The following is an 18,834-nucleotide window of genomic DNA, read 5'->3' as shown; positions in this document are numbered from 1 at the left end:
GTACAACCTCTAATGATACACCGGCATCTAATTACTCTGAGAGAGAGAGAGAGAGAGAGAGAGAGAGAGAGAGAGTGAGAGCGAAAAGGAGGACGGAAGAAAGGGGGTGGTAAGAAAGAGAGAGGAATAAAGAGAGAAAAAGAGAGATAGTCGGGGAAAGTGCATCGGGCGGCATGAGATAACAAGACTACTCTGAGCTGAAAAAATGTTAATTTAAATTACTAAAGAACACTGTCCTTTCTATGAGCAATTTAATTATCTTTCAGAGACACAAGCTTATTAAAACGCTATTTCACTGCCATCCTCAAAGAGCCACAGCCACTGCTGAGAATCTAAACACTCATGAATTTCACTGAAGCCATCAAAGTGTAGCTTTAGGCGAAAAGGAGACAGGACCGTTTTGATGTTTTTACTCTTGTGGAGGGCGAGAAAAAGTGAGCGAGTGAGCGAGAGATCAGAGGAGCAGAGCAGCATACTCATGATCAACAGCTAATAGTTACCCATAATTCACAGCAGCATACAGAATCTTCACTCAAGTTGGGTGATAAACCAGTTGAAACAATGTAAAGAAAATCCTTTTCTTCTTAAACACGGTCTTGTTTTCCAGTTAAGTATTCTTGTACAAGATACAGTACTTTTTTTTAAATAATAAGACCACTTTTAATTAAGTTTTACTTAAATTTTTTGAGCATATGAGGTTAAAAGTGAGCTTGCGTTGTATTAAGAAACAGCACCTGACTTTTTTGGGGCCGGTTACACTTGGTCTTAAAATGTGTTGGATTAAGATCGGATCACAAGTGGACGAGAGAGACACATCACGTTTACACCTGGGTAGGGTTGCACCAGTCGTTCGTAAGTTATTACTTAAACTGGGACGTAAAGTCCAAACTAGAGGCTTAGTAACTACTAGCTAGTTTATAACTAACTCTTTACTTTGTTCGGTTGCACCATTTGTTCTTAAGGCAGAACGTAGCTAGTAGGTCGTAAGCTCTCCGTAAAGTAATGCGTTGTCGCATAGAATGACGTCTATTTTTCTTAGCCCAATCACAAGCCTTATAATGGGTATACAGGAAATAGTCTGAACAGTACGTAATTTCAAACTCTTTCTTCACTCGCCTAAACTGAAAGTTAAAAAAGATGTTAAAGCAAATGTTATCGAACTCAAAACATTACACTTTTAATTGAAAATATCTATCCCACACATGAAGGAGAAAATAAACAGGAAGAAATTTTAAATCTTATTTTAATTGATGGATACACAGAAAATTAAACAGTTCTTGAAAACTCGTTGACAAATTTGCGGCTCTTCATAATTAATTATGAGCTCATCAATGTAATATAATCTGGCTGACATCTTATTCTAATCGTTATTCATGGACAGAGGCTTCCGTAAATATTTAGTTACAACGTATTGTTACATTTAAACTAAGTTTAATGGTGCAACGCAAAAACATTTAGTAGTGCGCAAGTTGTAACTTAGTGCCCACATACGTCATAACTAAGCTACGTTGTAACTTACGCACAGCTGGTGCAACCGGCCCCCAGGTATTTAAATCGAACTCTCTTGTCCACTTTTGACCGTTTCCGTCCTGAATACTTTGAGGGGATGGTCTGTGGAGACTGTGGGCAAGTCTCTCTGTTTTCATTTAAACGCGAGCGAGAGTAATGACGAGTTTATATGGACGCAAACTAATATTATGCTTGTGTTGTAAGTAAACATGCTGCACAGTGTTTTGTACATGTATATGTTTAAGCTTTCTCTGACATTTCAGCACAATTGATGAGATCGCGCAATTTTGACACGCTCGTAAAATCAAACTATGCAGGGATCCAGTGTTGTTTTCGTCAACCATGACGATAACGAAATGATTTCGTTGACGCACCTTTTTTTTATGATGATAACGTGACAATGACTGGTTAAAATGGCTCTAAGGTGACGAAAACATGACGAGACGCTTTCGAATTTTCGTTGACGAAATGTGACTAAAACTAAAAAGCATTTTCGTCCAAAAGACTAAAACTAAAAGCGCTGCCAAAAACAACACTGCAGAGATCAGCCGCTTTAGTTTTATCAATGAAAGGCTAAAAATAGCGTTGTTCACCGTGTGTTCGCGCCAGAAGTCAGAAAAAAGTAAAACATTGTGTTTAGTACCTCAGATTAGATAAATAGGCTGAGAGAAGGCAGTCACAGCTTGCATTGCATGAATAAAACGTGATTGACTTTGAGCAGACATCTCCCGCTGTATGAAGAAACAGCATCTGATGCGTGTGCATGTTGGCCGACAGTGGTGCGGGAGCATGTGATGTCACAGACCAACTAATCGATAATGAAATTCGTTGACATCAAATGTCATAATTGATTTTTATTGATTTTACTAAGTGCAGCTCTTGATTTCAGCTTCAGTGCAGACAGTAAAAGCTGAATGATAACTACTTGTGATGACGCGCATCCTCAATACAGCACGGCCGTTACGGCATTGTTTGCACACAGAATGCTTTCCGCTTTTTGGAGCTTCAAAAAATAGGGCAATATCCAATGCCAATGTTTACCAGCCCACTGTCACACATCACTTTTTATAACAATTATATAAACCAAACACTCAAAGCAGTGGTCCAAAAATAATGTCTTCACTGCATATGCATGATGTTTAAAACAGAGCTGAATGCAACATGAGTTGAGTTCACTAAATCACTGCGTATTTGTTGCTAGGCAACAGAAGCAAACAAGCACTTATTTGGAGCAACAAGATACAATGTGAACTGGAACTAGAGACTAAATTGAACCAAGTGTAAAAACAAACACACCTTGCTCCAGTTGGCTCTCTTTAGCTGAACCTCAGGTTTGTAATCTTTCTTGGGCTGTAGGCCGTAGGGCAGTTGAGGAACTGGAGGCGCCCATCCACCAAAACCGCCCGGCGGTGGCGGAGGCATCCCAGGACCACCCATTGGAGGGGGCGGCGGAGGCATGCCAGGCATTCCGGGTGGAGGGGGTGGTGGAGGTGGCATACCGGGCATTCCAGGTAAAGGAGGAGGAGGTGGGGGCATACCAGGTCCTCCGGGCAAAGGTGGAGGTGGTGGGGGCATACCATGTGCTCCAGGTAGAGGAGGTGGAGGAGGGGGCAAACTTGCCCCAAAAGGTAAGGGTGGAGGAGGTGGGGGCATCATGGTGGTTTGTCCAGGCAGGGGAGGAGGTGGTGGAGGAGGTGGAGGTACAGGTAGTCCCGCGCCACTGGGGGGTGGTGGGGGCTTGCCAGTTGATGGACCAGGGGGTGGAGCCACAGGCACATGCACAGTGATGACTTTGGTTTTGGCTTCCTCTAGATCTTTTGAAAGCTTTTCAATCTGAAACAATGAGAATAAAGGGGTAGTGTGTTTATTTTACTTTGACTTTGAAGCATTTGATGAATCTCAATGACTTAAAAGCTTTTTTTAAAAGTCAAGACCAGTGATTTCTTTCAAAAATGTAGTTAATAACATAACTGATGTAGGGCAGACGTAGAAGAGAGAGATAGAGACCGAGATGAAGGTCAAAATGACATGAGGGAGTGTCTATATTCATGTCTAATTACTGGCATAATTATTTACCCAGAACTTGACAGAACTCATTAAAAATGACCAGACGGCTAAAGTCACATTAGAAAGAGAGAGAGAAAATTGGAGAGTGTGTCTGTTTGAGAGAGAGACAGACAGACAGACAGGTAGGGCTCGCTAACGCCTGTATTACTCTAATGAGAAGTTTCTCTGATGTTTGTTTATCTGTAGGGTCGATGATGTTGTGTTTAGCTCAGCAGGTTGTTCATGACTATCACCGTCTTCTGCTCACTGCTGTCATGAAACATTGCTTTATCACTTTCATCTGAAATGTTTCCTTCATCACTCTTACTGCTTGTTTGTCTCCAAGATAACTCACAAACATTACTTGTCAAATCAGATCTCGTAACATCTTTTACCATTATTCTCAATCTAGTTTACGGACTCTGACATTTAACTAGCTGAGTAAAATCTGGTCCACTTCAGCTTAAAGGGATAGTTCACCCATTTACCCACCCTCATGTTGTTTCCTACTATGCAAGTCAATGGTTACCGTCAACTGAGTTATTCAGGTTTAGAACAACATGAGAGTGCATAATTTTTTTATGAACTATAAATTTAATGTGAAGGTTTACTCTGGTCTCCGAGGGTACGTGAAGGGTTACTCGGGTCTCTGAGGGTACGTGAAGGGTTACTTGGGTCTTTAAGCTGAAGGGAGGTTTACTCTGGTCTCTGAGGGTACATGAAGAGTTACTCTGGTTTCTAAGGGTACGTGAAGGGTTACTCTGGTCTCTAAGGGTACGTGAAGAGTTACTTGGGTCTCCGAAGGGTACGTGAAGGGTTACTCTCGTCTCCGAGGGTACGTGAAGAGTTACTCTCGTCATAGACGGTACGTGAAAAGTTACTTGGGTCTCCGAAGGGTACGTGAAGGGTTACTCTCGTCTCCGAGGGTATGTCAAGGGTTACTCTCGTCTTTAAGGGGAAGGGGAGGTTTACTCTGGTCTCTGAGGGGAAGGGGAGGTTTACTCTGGTCTCTAAGGGGAAGGGGAGGTTTACTCTGGTCTCTGAGGGGAAGGGGAGGTTTACTCTGGTCTCTGAGGGGAAGGGGAGGTTTACTCTGGTCTCTGAGGGGAAGGGGAGGTTTACTCTGGTCTCTGAGGGAAGAGGAATTGTTACTCTGGTCTCTGAGAGGAAGGGGAGGTTTACTCTGGTCTCCGAGGGTACATGGAGGGTTATTCTCATCTGTAAGGGGAAGGGGAGGTTTACTCTGGTCTATGAGGGTACGTGAAGGGGTACTCGGATCTCTGAGAATAAGTGAAGGGTTACTCTGGTCTTTAAGGGGAAGGGGAGGTTTCCTCGGGTCTCTGAGGGTATGCGTGAAGGGTTACTCTGGTCTCTGAGGGTACGTGAAGGGGTACTCGGATCTCTGAGGATAAGTGAAGGGTTACTCTGGTCTTTAAGAGGAAGGGGAGGTTTACTCGGGTCTCTGAGGAAACGTGAAGGGTTACTCAGGTCTCTGAGGGTACGTGAAGTGTTACTCTGGTCTCTGAGGGTACGTGAAGGGTAACTCAGGTCTTTAAGGGGAAGGGAGGTTTACTCTGGTCTATGAGGGTACGTGAAGGGTTACTTTGGTCTCTGAGGGTACGTGAAGGGTAATTAAGGTCTTTAAGGGGAAGGGAGGTTCACTCTGGTCTCTGAGGGTACGTGAAAGGTTACTCAGATCTTTAAGGGGAAGGGAAGTTTAATCTGGTCTCTGAGGGTACGTGAAGGGTAACTCAGGTCTTTAAGGGGAAGGGAGGTTCACTCTGGTCTCTGAGGGTACGTGAAGGGTTACTCAGATCTTTAAGGGGAAGGGAAGTTTACTCTGGTCTATGAGGGTACGTGAAGTGTTACTCTGGTCTCTGAGGGTACGTGAAGGGTAACTCGGGTCTTTAAGGGGAAGGGAGGTTTACTCTGGTCTATGAGGGTACGTAAAGGGTAACTCAGGTCTTTAAGGGGAAGGGAGGTTCACTCTGGTCTCTGAGGGTCATGAAGGGTTACTCAGATCTTTAAGGGGAAGGGAGGTTTACTTTGGTCTCTGAGGGTACGTGAATGTTTACTCTGGTCTCTGAGGGTATGTGAAGGTTTACTCTGGTCTCAGAGGGTACGTGAAGGTTAACTATGGTCTCTTAGGGTACATGAAGGTTTACTTTGGTATGTGAAGGTTAATTATATTACCTTTTCTTTCAGCTTGTTGATCTCAGACAGCAGCACCTGGTTCTCTTTCTCTCTCTCGCTTTTCTCGTTTCCCAGTGTCTCTTTCTCCGTGCTCAGCTCCAGAACTTTTTGCTCATAATCGGCCTCCAGCTTCTTCAGCTCCACCTGCAGCTCGTGCCGCGCCATTAATTCTGCATCCAACTACACAGACAGACACGCATCACAACAAACTCTTGTGCTTATATCAGTAAAAACTAAATGTGTGAGAGAACTTTCTGCATAACGTTTTTGGACAATAGTTAAAAGCATGTGTCTTTTTGTCTTTAATCAAATTTTTCATGTAAATGTCAAATGTTTAGATTTAAAATGATTACAAAGAAAATGGCTGATTATTAATATCACTCCCTACAGGAAATGAGCAGAGCACAGTGTTTGGTGTAGTTTGCACTTGCTGTGTACTGCGCACTTCATCAGACGCAGGGCTATAACGAAAGCAGGTATGCTGCATGCGAGTCCAAAATCCAAACAATTTCACCAAAGAGACGCATCCTACGATCAATAAACTGTAAAGAGACGGCCGTGTTCAGATAGCGACCCACACGTTTCATCAATATGAAGGTGCTTTGTTGTTCTCTCTCAGAGGACATACTCAAGAACAAACGCAAGACCAAATTGAGTCTCTCAGGATTTTAGTATTCACCTCACAAACTTCCACAAAATCTGTCCTTCCCTCTCACACGCACAAACACACACATACACACTAACAATTTCCGCTGACATTGAAGGCGAGTGTTTGCAAGCCAGACGTGTAATTATGTGACAGCAGTGGAAACCAAGGGGTCACACAAACACACATACATACACAGTTCCACACACCTGCACACAAACACATGCATTCTTTTCCTTTGAGACTTCACCATCTCTCCCGAGATGATGCCTCCTGTTACTTTATTAAAAGGAGTGAAAGCTATTTTATTCTCCTATTACTGTAATATGAAGTAAAATAATATGTTGCATAAACATTCAATTACATAACAGTAATGATAAAGAGGATATATGTGCTTACTGTAAATGTTTCGATACAAATATATAATTTCTCATTCTTCTTTTTAATTTTGTGGTAAAATATGATCGAATGAGAAACATACACATATTCTCATAAATACATTCTTAGAAGTGCATGTATTCACATAAAGATACACAAACACACGCGCACGCACACACACAGCAGGGTAATTGTAGATTGTGTGGAGGGAAGCTGTCAGGAAGAGGCAGGAAATTTCCTTTCTGCTCATCTCACCTCCCAAATTACACATCTGTCAGCGGACAGGCGGGGGAGAGACAGCGGGGAGGCGTCTGGGTGCAGTGCATGTGAGCGCTTATGCAAGAGTGTTGTTTTTGTAAGGATTGGATGGTTTTGATCAATATTAGATTGTAATTCAATTCTGTAAACACTGAGATTATTTAATATTTGTATTATTTAGCCAAATGCAGTTGTGCGAGACTGTATATTGTGTGCGTGTTTACCTTTTTTTCCAGCTCTGTGGCCTTGGCTTCACTAATTTCCACTTTGTTCTGATCAACCATGTTATCTAGAGAAATAAATAGACAGACAGAAGTCAGTGAATAGTGTGTGTGTGTGTGTGTGTGTGTGTGTGTGTGTGTGTGTGTGTGTGTGTGTATAAAGTGCCCTTCACTCTGCCTCCTGAGATTCGTGCTCTGATTATTGAGCAATCTAATTAAATCCTTCATTTCGCCACGTCCCACACGAGACTCAACGGTAAAAAATGACTCGCGAAACCTCAGAAATGTCTTTGAAATCACCACACAAAAGGAAAATAAGTGGGAATACATTTATACATCAAAACAATGTCTTCCTGCCCTAAATCTCTATAGTTTCCTTTTTTATTTCACTGTGAAGTCTGAATCAATATCATCACTCATGCGCTTGTCCAAAAGCCTCAGGAACGTGATCAATGCTCAGAGCAAACAATGAAGAGTCACCACCGCATAGCGATAAGGGTCAACACTGAGGTGAACAGCCAAAAAAAGTGGTTTCTGATGAGAAATGATGACGAGTCAGATAGAGGGAACTTAAAGGGATAGTTCACCCAAAAATGAAAATAATGTCATTAATGACTCACCTTCATGTCGTTCCAAACTCGTAAGACCTCTGTTTACCCCCGGGACACAGTTTAAGATGTTATATCTTAAGATATATAGAGTATACTGTTCATGTCCAGAAAGGTCATAAAAACATCATCAACAAAATCAGTGGGTCAGTTAGAATGTGTTGAAGCATCGAAAATACATTTTGGTCCAAAAATTATGACTTTATTTAGCATTGTCTTCTCTTCCGGTTCTGTTGTGAAGCACATGCGCAAGACTAAAGTCACGTGACTGTCACAAGTGACGTGGCTGACGTGTTATCTGGTGCGCCCCAGCTATTTTTTTCATGTGCACCCAGGCTTCGTTTACAGTCTGATGGAGATGCAGGCTGTAAGTTTGAAAAAAAAACTTAGCAAACGTGTCTGAGGATAACACGTCATCCGCATCACTGCAATCACGTGACTTTAGTCTCGTGCATGCGCTTCACAACAGACGCGGAAGAGAAGACAATGCTGAATAAAGTCATTGTTTTTGTTATTTTTGGACCAAAATGTATTTTTAGTGCTTCAACACTTTCTAACTGATGCACTGATTTCACATGGACTACTTTGATGATGTTTTTATTACCTTTCTGGACATGGACATTTTACCATATGTAGATTTTCAATGAAGGGTCAAACAAGCTCTCGGACTAGTCATCAAAGTAGTCCATGTGACATCAGTGGGTCAGTTAGAATGCGTTGAAGCATCGAAAATACATTTTGGTCTAAAAATAAACAAAATTACGACTTCATTCCGTGTCTGTTGTAAAGCGCATGTGCGAGACTAAAGTAACGTGACTGCAGTGATGCGGCTGACGTGTTATTTGGTGTGCCCCAGCTGGGGGTTTTTGTCCGCCCGGGCTTTGTTTACAGTCTGAGGGAGACGCACGCTGCAAGTTTGAAAAAAAAACTTCGCAAACATGTTTGAGGATAACACGTCATCCGCGTCACTGCAGTCACATGACTTAAGCCTCTCGCATGCGCTTCACAACAGACGCGGAAGAGCAGACAATGCTGAATAAAGTCGACGTGTTTGTTATTTTTGGACCAAAATGTATTTTTAGTGCTTCAACACTTTCTAACTGATGCACTGGTGTCGCATGGACTACGTTGATGATGTTTTTGTTGCCTTTCTGGACATGGACATTTTACCATATGTAGATTTTCAATGAAGGGTCAAACAAGCTTTCGGACTAGTCATCAAAGTAGTCCATGTGACATCAGTGGGTCAGTTAGAATGTGTTGAAGCATCGAAAATACATTTTGGTCTAAAAAAAAAAAAAAAAAATTACGACTTCATTCCGTGTCTGTTGTAAAGCGCATGTGCGAGACTAAAGTCACGTGACTGCAGTGACCCGGCTGACGTGTTATCTGGTGCGCCCCAGCTGTTTTTTTGTGTGCCCGGGCATTGTTTACAGTCTGAGGGAGACGCACGCTATAAGTTTGAAAAAAAAAACTTTGCAAACATGTCTGAGGATAACACGTCAGCCGCGTCACTGCAGTCACATGACTTTAGTCTCTCGCATGCGCTTCACAACAGACGCGGAAGAGAAGACAATGCTGAATAAAGTCGTGGTTTTGGTTATTTTTGGACCAAAATGTATTTTTAGTGCTTCAACACTTTCTAACTGATGCACTGATGTCACATGCACTACTTTGATGATGTTTTTATTACCTTTCTGGACATGGACATTTTACCATATGTAGATTTTCAATGAAGGGTCAAACAAGCTCTCGGACTAGTCATCAAAGTAGTCCATGTGACATCAGTGGGTCAGTTAGAATGCGTTGAAGCATCGAAAATACATTTTGGTCTAAAAATAAACAAAATTACAACTTCATTCCGTGTCTGTTGTAAAGCGCATGTGCGAGACTAAAGTGACGTGACTGCAGTGACCCGGCTGACGTGTTATCTGGTGTGCCCCAGCTGTTTTTTTGTAGGCCCGGGCATTGTTTACAGTCTGAGGGAGACGCACGCTGTAAGTTTGAAAAAAAAACCTTTGCAAACATGTTTGAGGATAACACGTCAGCCGCGTCACTGCAGTCACTTGACTTCAGTCTCACGCATGCGCTTCACAACAGACGCAGAAGAGCAGACAATGCTGAAAAAAGTCAACGTGTTTGTTATTTTTGGACCAAAATGTATTTTTAGTGCTTCAACACTTTCTAACTGATGCACTGATGTCACATGGACTACTTTGATGATGTCTTTATTACCTTTCTTGACATGGACATTTTACCATATTTAGATTTTCAATGAAGGGTCAAACAAGCTCTCGGACTAGTCATCAAAGTAGTCCATGTGACATCAGTGGGTCAGTTAGAATGTGTTGAAGCATCGAAAATACATTTTGGTCTAAAAATAAAAAAAATTACGACTTCATTCCGTGTCTGTTGTAAAGCGCATGTGCGAGACTAAAGTCACGTGACTGAACCAAAATGTATTTTCGATGCTTCAACACATTCTAACTGACCCACTGATGTCACATGTACTACTTTGATGATGTTTTTATTACCTTTCTGGACATGGACAGTATACAAGGTATGGCAAGATGGTTGGTGCTGGGAAATCTGGAGATGAAAAGGGAAGTAACAGAAAGTGCTGGAGGATGGATCGAAGCACAGTCAAAAATATTTAAGGAAGTCCAGATAGTTCAGAGGCGTAGACAGAAGTTCAGATGGACGTTTAAAAGAAGGAAGCTTGAATGGAGGTTAGGACAAAAATAAAGAGTTTCCAGCAAAAGTAAATGTTTTATTATAACAGTTGTGAGGTTTAAAAAACATCAGGACTGCACATGAGCCCTAAATCCATTCACCAAACACCACAGCTGAAGAAACATCTGAATCAGTGTCAAAGAGATACAAATAGCTTTTGAATAAAACTTATCAATTGCACACACCCATTCCACCCTAAAGTCTCTGTTTGTGAAGTGTCTCAATGTCAACGAGGATTAATTTGGATGAGGCTTGAGGTTTTGTCCCGTGGCCCCTGACTGCTGCCACCCGGTGGTAAAAAATGCTATTACAGTGTTTTCAGTGATTGAACAATGTTGAATCTTATCAATCAGATGCCCAACTTCCAGATCGAATTTCTTGCATTTGAAGTCGGGATCACAGCCATTCCTTTGCAAAACTATCTGAGCCATACATTCATCAATGAGTTTATAGTATTGAGGCCTGTGAGAGAGAGAGAGAGAGAGAGAGAGAGAGAGAGAGAGAGAGAGAGAGAGAGAGAGAGAGAGAGAGAGAGGAGTCAAGGCTGTATATAGGTGTTGTGTTAGGTTGTGTTGAAGATGGAAGGGAGTTCAAAGGCTTGGAAGAAAGCCAAACTGATATTGAACTAAGATTCATCAGAGCCGCGCTGAACAACTTCATAAAATAATAAGAGATTTTCATTACACAGTTCAGCAAAGGGACCCGATAGCAAACACTCGCAATGACATCCAGTGACCTTTCAAAATGAGATTGCACACAACCTGCGTTTTAAAAACTTCCTAAATAGGATGTCTAGACATCACAGGTTTATTTAACATGCTCAGGTAATTTTGTCTTGGTAGACAGCACATTGGTTTTAAATATAAAGTCCACATATTTGTCCACATGTCTGGAGGATTGTGTAGATGTGTGTGTGTGAGTGTAACAATAGCTGTCACCTGTGTGTTTGTGGGCTTGTATCATTGAGATGGTGTCATATTTAAGAAGTTTTCCAGACAGCCTATTTGTGAGAAATCTGCCATCGTGACCCGCTGTGAAACCAACTTGATATGTTCTTCATTTTGCACCAAACTGTTTCTTTTCCCTTTATTTGCCCTCTTTTCTCTTTGCCTCCCCCTCTTCTCTGTCTCTCAAACTCGTGTGTTTGAGTTTCTACGGTGGAGCGAGAGAGACCCCTAGTGTCCGCTTTGAATCCGAGCCGTTTTTCTGTGTTTTACCGGAGGCTTTGGGAAGAATCAGAATGGTTGTAATTAATAGTCTCTCTTCAGTGATTAAAGCGAGCGAAGTGAGAGTTTGTTTGTGGGCAGACGGGCCGCGTGGGATTTGGGCTGTGGTTATATTTGGATTATAATTATACAGAGGCAGCGTCACTTTCTGCTGGGTGTCAGCACATAAATCGCTGAAGAGAAACTTGCATGAAATGATTCTGCTGATGACAGCAACTGCAACTTCATCCTTTACCACTTTACCTGATTCATTGCACTTTTCCATTTAGTTTCTACACTTTCAAGAGTTACAGATCATTTATTCTCCATCTTGAAAGTGACATCATACATAAAAGTTTAGAAGATTGCAGCTTTATGACAAACAATGACAAAATGGCAACTTCCACGTAAGGGGACCCTCTGTGTATGGAGATAATAACGGCTCATTCTAAGGTAATAAAAACATAACGGTTCATTATAAAAAGGTCTTTATACACTACTGATAATATAGTTTTGTCTATTATTTTGCATTTCTGTCAAGAGATCCTTTTAAAAATTATACACTGCACCTTTAAAACTGACTAAATGTAAATGTAAAACAATCAATGGGATAAGAAAAAGAGTGTTTTCTTAAACACTTAATTCAAGAAAAAAATTCTTAACCCATTGGCAGATTTTTGTTTTGCTTGTTTTTAGCACAAATTCCCTTATTTATTGTCAGGGATATTTTCATCCACTATTGGGTGCTTTGGAGTCTTAATTTGGCTTTCTCTGTGTTTCAGCAAATTAAATGATTTTTGGTGACAAATACTATATTGACACATATTTTGGGAAAATGCTTTGAAATTTTTCAAAAACACCGTAGGTTGTTGTTCATGATCAAAACATCTCTAAATTTAAATGCTGTAAAAATGTATCTGATTTATTAATATTATTTTATTTATTTTAGCACAAATCTGTTAATCAACCTTCAGTCCAGATCAAAACTACTAAATGTTTACAAAAATTCCAGGATTTTACCTTTAATTGTCAAGTTCATAAATGATGTCACTGACTTGGGGAAAACACACAAAAAATTGCTGATTTTCAATATAAAAATGGATTGTGGGCTGGATTTTTTTATTTTATCAGTCTTTACCATATCAAATATTAGTATAAACATTGGCTTTTGTGCATTGTTAGTTTTTGTGCAGCATCAGATAAAAAAATGTTCTCCCTCATTTACTGTTCGTGGCTGTTTTTGGCCCATTGACATCCATTATAATGACACTCTTTGATTGCAAAGCCATGACACCGTATAATCATGCATTGTTGATTGTTGGTGGTTTTCCCTGTTGCAAAGAGGTAAAATTTGTCATTTTTACTGTTGATCACCATGTGGCACCATTAACCCTTTAAATAGGCCTGTGCAAAATCAAAGCTTAGTTTCTGACTTGTACGTAAGGGATAATGTAGAGGCAGCCGGTAGTTATTGGGAAATAAGCCCCGACAGTGTGATCAGGACCCGACGCGAAGCGGAGGGTCTTGTATCACTCTGAAGGGGCTTATTTCCCAATAACTACCGGCTGCCTCTACATTATCCCGCTTATTACACGGCTACTTGCCACATAAGAAAAAAAAAACTGGACATGAATATGAATTTGAAACATTTTATTGGCATATTTGTTTTAAATTAACATTTTTATCCTTCCGCGAAACTTTGCACAGATCTTCTATCCACTGTTTAAATGTTTAGTTTTTTCCGTACATGTTAAAATTAATATCAAAATGTTCCATTCTTAATTGTGATTGTCCAGTGTTTGTCACAAGATGGCGCCAAACAGTAATATTTGTTGGCGCGGAGGGATTTAAAACATACAAGTAGTCCGGCTATGCGTTATTACTGTGGCGCGGTTATTATTTGAAAAGAACGAACCTGCAAATGTCTCAACTGACCAATCAGAATCAAGCATTCCAGAGAGCCATGTAATAAATAAAGTTATACGGAGTATAACAGCATATTATTGTTTTTTGTAAACTTTTTTTTATTTAGTGGATGTTTTCATCCCAAACAACACGAAAGGGTAGTGAATTTGAACAATGCACATGGGTTAAATTTTATATTTTTTGTCTAAACACTAGACTTATTTTATTAGGGCATTTTGCTCATCAAGAAAATACATCTTAAATGTAAGAATTTTTAGATATTTGTACTGAAAACAAGACAAAAATACTAGGTAAGAAAATCATTATTTGGACGTTTCGCATGATAATTTTTTTTCTGCCTCAATATAAAAAACTGGTCGAAAAAGAGATAATAATAATGTGAGGAGTGAGAAAGAGGAGAGAAATAGTTCTCATTGATCAAAAGTGACATCATTTCATTCACAAACACACACTCACAGATACTATGCAGTATATGATATTACATACTTGGGAATAAGTTACTGAATAATGCAAATAAAATAAGAGCAATTTCGGACATTTTTATTTTAGTACTGCTCTGAATTAGTTATTTTACAAAGGTATTTATTTTTAACCTAGCTTTTGATAAAAATGGATGAATCCCACACCCATTGGGTTAAATTAACCCAGAGAATGCTTATATATGACCCAACACTGGGTTGAAATTAACCCAACATTTTTTGAGACACTTACATCACATACTGCATACTGTTTCACAAACTTTATGGACAGTGCAGTTACAGACTAGCTATACACACAAATGTGTTGCCACACTGAACAGACAAACAAACATGTAACACGTCTGACACCCAGAAACAAACCATCTCACAAAGAGACCAACACACACAGACAAAAGAGAGAAAAATTGATGGTGGAGGAGTGAAAGGCAGATGAGTACAGGTGAAATGTGTTTGTTTGTGCGAGGCTCTTAAAGAGAGATAAAGAGATGTGTTTACACATACAAGATAAATAAAGAGATAACTGAAAGAAATTTTCTTTTCTTCACAAAGAAAATGCTGCACTAGATTGTATACATAAATATGTGTGCGTGTGTAAACCTCTAGTTTCCTGTCTGGCTGGTAATTAATAGAAATGGAGGTGTCTTGCAGAGTGGCTGGGTTCTTATTTAGAGCTGGTCGCCGCCGGCAACAGCATCAGCCTCCCGCCAGCCATCAATCATACATCTCCACATCCCTCACTTCATCTCTCTCTCTCTCGCTCCGTACTCATACAAAGTCAATCAACCATAATAATTTACAGTAGCGTACTTATTTACATGTCTTTTAGTTAAAAAAACATATTTTAATATTCAAATTAATATAATGTCAAGCCACAGTTGCTGTTTTCCATTGCAGATTTGCATAAAACTTTAGTGTTATTTTTTAAATGTTGACTTAAAAAAGACTATTGCGAAATGACGACTTCCGATAATAAATGATATGCGACTGAAACATAGTTTTTTTTAGGTGATAAGTCATTGCAAATATCACGTCGACTGATGTTGGTAGGTTTACTAATATCACATTCACTGCACTAGGCATTATATCTAACCGAAGGAGATGTACGAGTATAATCCAAATATTAATAGCAAGGAAAGCCCCTTAAAAATAGGTGTTTCTTGGAGGTAATAGTAAATTATTTTAAATCAAAAGAGATGTAGGAGTGTCATGCAAACATCTTATACTTGGGAGCAGACATGTATGGATGTGTTTCTGGAAGGTTTTATTACATACCACATCATCTTGAAATAATAATTATATGACTTACTTACATCATGTGACCTGAAAATGTGAATAAACTGTTTCCATTGCCGTTTTGCGAAATACACCTCTTCCAAATTCCCTAAAAAAATCACTCATGCGAGCGTAAATTTTTTTTGCGATATATATGGGAGTTTTTGTGAAATTGACGTGTTTCCATTGGCCGTATTTGCAGTTCGCAATGTCAATTTGCACAATTTAATGTGCAATGGAAACCAACTGGTGAGATTGTTTCGATGCCCCAGTCAGAAGTTATTTAAATGTTTAATAAATTAATTATTTGCCAAAAGTTTGAAGTAAATACACTGATGGCAGAATTTTGTGCCCATCAGCTGTAGGCAGATTGACAGATCTAGTTTTCTTTGGCATTTTGTGCAATAGCAGATTCGTCAGCCTGTCGTGCAGAACGAGACCTTAAATCATCACCTGAACCCTGTCAGTAGAAGAAGGGGAAATAAAGATCAGAAGGTGAAAGATAAGCACTCGTACCGAACCATGTAGTCGTTTCGGACCAACAGAAGGTGCTGCATCATGGACAGAAAGAGAGGCTCGGCTTTCGAGTCCTTCACGGTGTTCAGAAGGATCTGGAAGACCTCGGTCACATCAGTAGAAACACACAGTTAAAGAACAACACGCACACACTTCTGAAACAGACATTAAACAATGACGTCCTGACTGTTTATAAGCTTTTTCAGTTTGTTCTGTGATGACTGAGAAAAGCGTTTTGTGATTAATAATTTACATTCAGGAGGTTCTGATGCCACCTGGTGGATGAAACCAGACATACTATGATATCCAATGGTTATTCCTTTATACTGAATGATACATATTTGCATATTTATCCACTGCATTTATAAAGCACTTTAAAAGACAAGATGTTACCATTATATCATATCATAACAAAGAATAACAGTACAATAGTCATATCAAAGTCACCATTGCTATTTTGATGAAGAAAGTGCAATATTTCTTTAATGAAGAAAGTGCAATATAACTATTGTAATTGAGTGGTTTAGGTCTGCACACTGATCTATATAAAGGACTGGATTGCGCATGACGTCACACTTGTGAAGCCACCGCGCCGCCATGTTGGTATACCCAAACGTTCTATTAAACCAATGGACCTTATCAGATTTTAATGATAAAACATCACTTTACTTGTCTTCGTTTTTATCTGTGACGTTAGCCTGTACATCATTACAACAAAAACGTCCAAAGCATGTAAATAGTTATTTACTGAAAGTTGTACATTTTGCGTTTTAATCAGTTATTTCTTTATTACAGTATCAGATCAGCAGACAGACCGCAGCATATTTAGTATTAAGGACAATAAACGTGCTCTTTCTGAAATCTAAATACATAATCATGCTTTGTACCGTGTGTGCATGCAATAATTTGCTAGTTTTGTAATTATGCAATCTAAACTTACAAGTTACCTGAACTTATTTAGAGAAATAACGCTGACCGTCACAGAATGTCAAACAAAACTTTATTTATACCCGTGTCATTAACAAATGCAACAGACACACTCACCTTAGCGGTTTTTTATAAATCCATTATCCTGCCCGATTAAAACATAAACATTGCAAATAACACCAGAATTAACAAATAATTAACGTACACATATCCTAAAAATTAACCTTGTGTAACTGATACGCTGTAAAGGGGGTAAATTTTGATCATGATTTTGAATGGAAGTCAATGACGCTCTCTGCCGGTTGGGTATACCAAGATGGCGGCTCGAACTCTGTGCTGGCTTCACCTCACGCAGTTACGTCAAGCGTTCTATGCGCAATCCAGTCATTTATATAGATCAGTGGGTCTGCACCACTGAGACACCTGGTGGTCAGATGGAGAACTACAATCAAAGTTCTAAATTTCAGAAGTTCATGCCAAGGTTGTTTTTTATGGAGCCCCCCTGGTCACCCCTTGGAAAAAATAAAACTATCCGTGATCGCGGTTTTGTAATTTGTCCCCTCAGTTTATAAATCGTACTCACGGATTATTAAACTGTTCCCTCAGTTTTACAAACCATGCGCTCGGACTAATAAACCGTACGGACGAGTTAACAATCCGTGCTCTCAGATTTGTAAACCGTACCCTCGGTTTTTGCAATCCGTACCCATGAATTCATAAACCGTGCGCACGATTTTGCAATCCGTTCTCACAGTTTTGCAAACTGGATTTGTCGCCCCTCCCTCATTTTAGAAATCGCTTTGTTGCTTTTATTCATGCTTTCCAAGCTTCCTATTAATGTTGGATATATTTACAGAAATGAATAAAGTTTTAACAGTGTTAAGCTATTTTATACTTTCCGATGGAAACGTGCTTTACGTTGTACGAAATATTTTAATCGGATGCTACAGTCCTTCATGCATTTAAACGTAGCATGCATTTGTATACAGTTATGCAATTTTATTTAATTATTTACATATGTATTCGGTTAATATGCACTGTTAACCCAGATATTGTCTTTACTTAAACAATCAAGTAAACATCACTTAATATTTTGTGTTTTGAAGCCAAAGCTTAAAAAAGTTTAGTTGATTTAACTTTTAAGCTTACAAAATCCATTAAACTAAAACGTTCAAGTAAAATTAACTTGCAAAATAATAATAATAAAAGTTTCTGAGATGTTTGTCATCCCAGAAGTTTCCTTTGATGATTATTGTCTCATTGATTTTTAAATTAACATGTGATCTACTTAATTTTTGCTTACATTTGCTCAAATAATAAATACAATGTAAAAAGTAAATCATAATAAAAGTTTGGCATGAAACATACCCAATTTTTAAAGTTGATGTTAAATTCAAATAATATTGATTTACAATAAGTAAGAATTATATGTATATAAAACTTTAATGTATATAATTGTGCAGCTCTTAATAATATTTTAATCTTACTTAATAAGCTGATGTTAAATACATAAAATAAAAATTTGAAATGAGCAATTAAAAACGAAAAATAGCCTAAGTGTGGCATTCTCAAATATATTGATTAAAATGTATTAGAAATATTAAGGATATGTATAAATCATTTGTTGTTAAATACTTATTTTATTTGATGAATAATTCTAAATAACATCTTTACATTTTACACAAAGATATCTGTTTACTGTAGCATCTGATTCAAATATTTCGTAAATATTACGTACAACGTAAAGCACGTCTCCAGTTAGGAACGTATAAAACAGCTTAACACAGTTAAAAGTTTATTAATTTCTGAAAAATAATAAAGGGATTTAAAATAAAACTTAATTTAAAACATCAAAAGTCGAGTGCTTTAAACAACCGTGCGTGATCTGTTTATCTTCTGATCACAAAATGAGATAGA

At 39.0% G+C, this 18,834-nt stretch overlaps 1 protein-coding gene across 2 annotated transcripts in view; it reads right to left on the bottom strand.

The window, feature by feature from the left end:
• The window catches only part of LOC129421823 (protein diaphanous homolog 1), a 116,093-nt gene that overhangs the window by 61,919 nt on the left and 35,340 nt on the right, over positions 1 to 18,834 (bottom strand). For both annotated transcript variants that reach the window (XM_073854447.1, XM_073854448.1), the window contains 5 exons: positions 15,991 to 16,107; positions 10,940 to 11,054; positions 7,255 to 7,320; positions 5,749 to 5,928; positions 2,806 to 3,342 (listed from right to left, as the gene is read on the bottom strand). In XM_073854447.1, the coding sequence (XP_073710548.1) occupies positions 2,806 to 3,342; positions 5,749 to 5,928; positions 7,255 to 7,320; positions 10,940 to 11,054; positions 15,991 to 16,107 (1,015 nt within the window). The remainder of the gene's footprint in view (positions 1 to 2,805; positions 3,343 to 5,748; positions 5,929 to 7,254; positions 7,321 to 10,939; positions 11,055 to 15,990; positions 16,108 to 18,834) is intronic.

This window comes from Misgurnus anguillicaudatus, chromosome 16 (assembly GCF_027580225.2).
Source record: "Misgurnus anguillicaudatus chromosome 16, ASM2758022v2, whole genome shotgun sequence".
In the NCBI taxonomy this organism is placed as follows: domain Eukaryota; kingdom Metazoa; phylum Chordata; class Actinopteri; order Cypriniformes; family Cobitidae; genus Misgurnus; species Misgurnus anguillicaudatus.
Note: the sequence above shows the minus strand (reverse complement) of the source record. Positions and strands in the feature narration are given on the sequence as shown.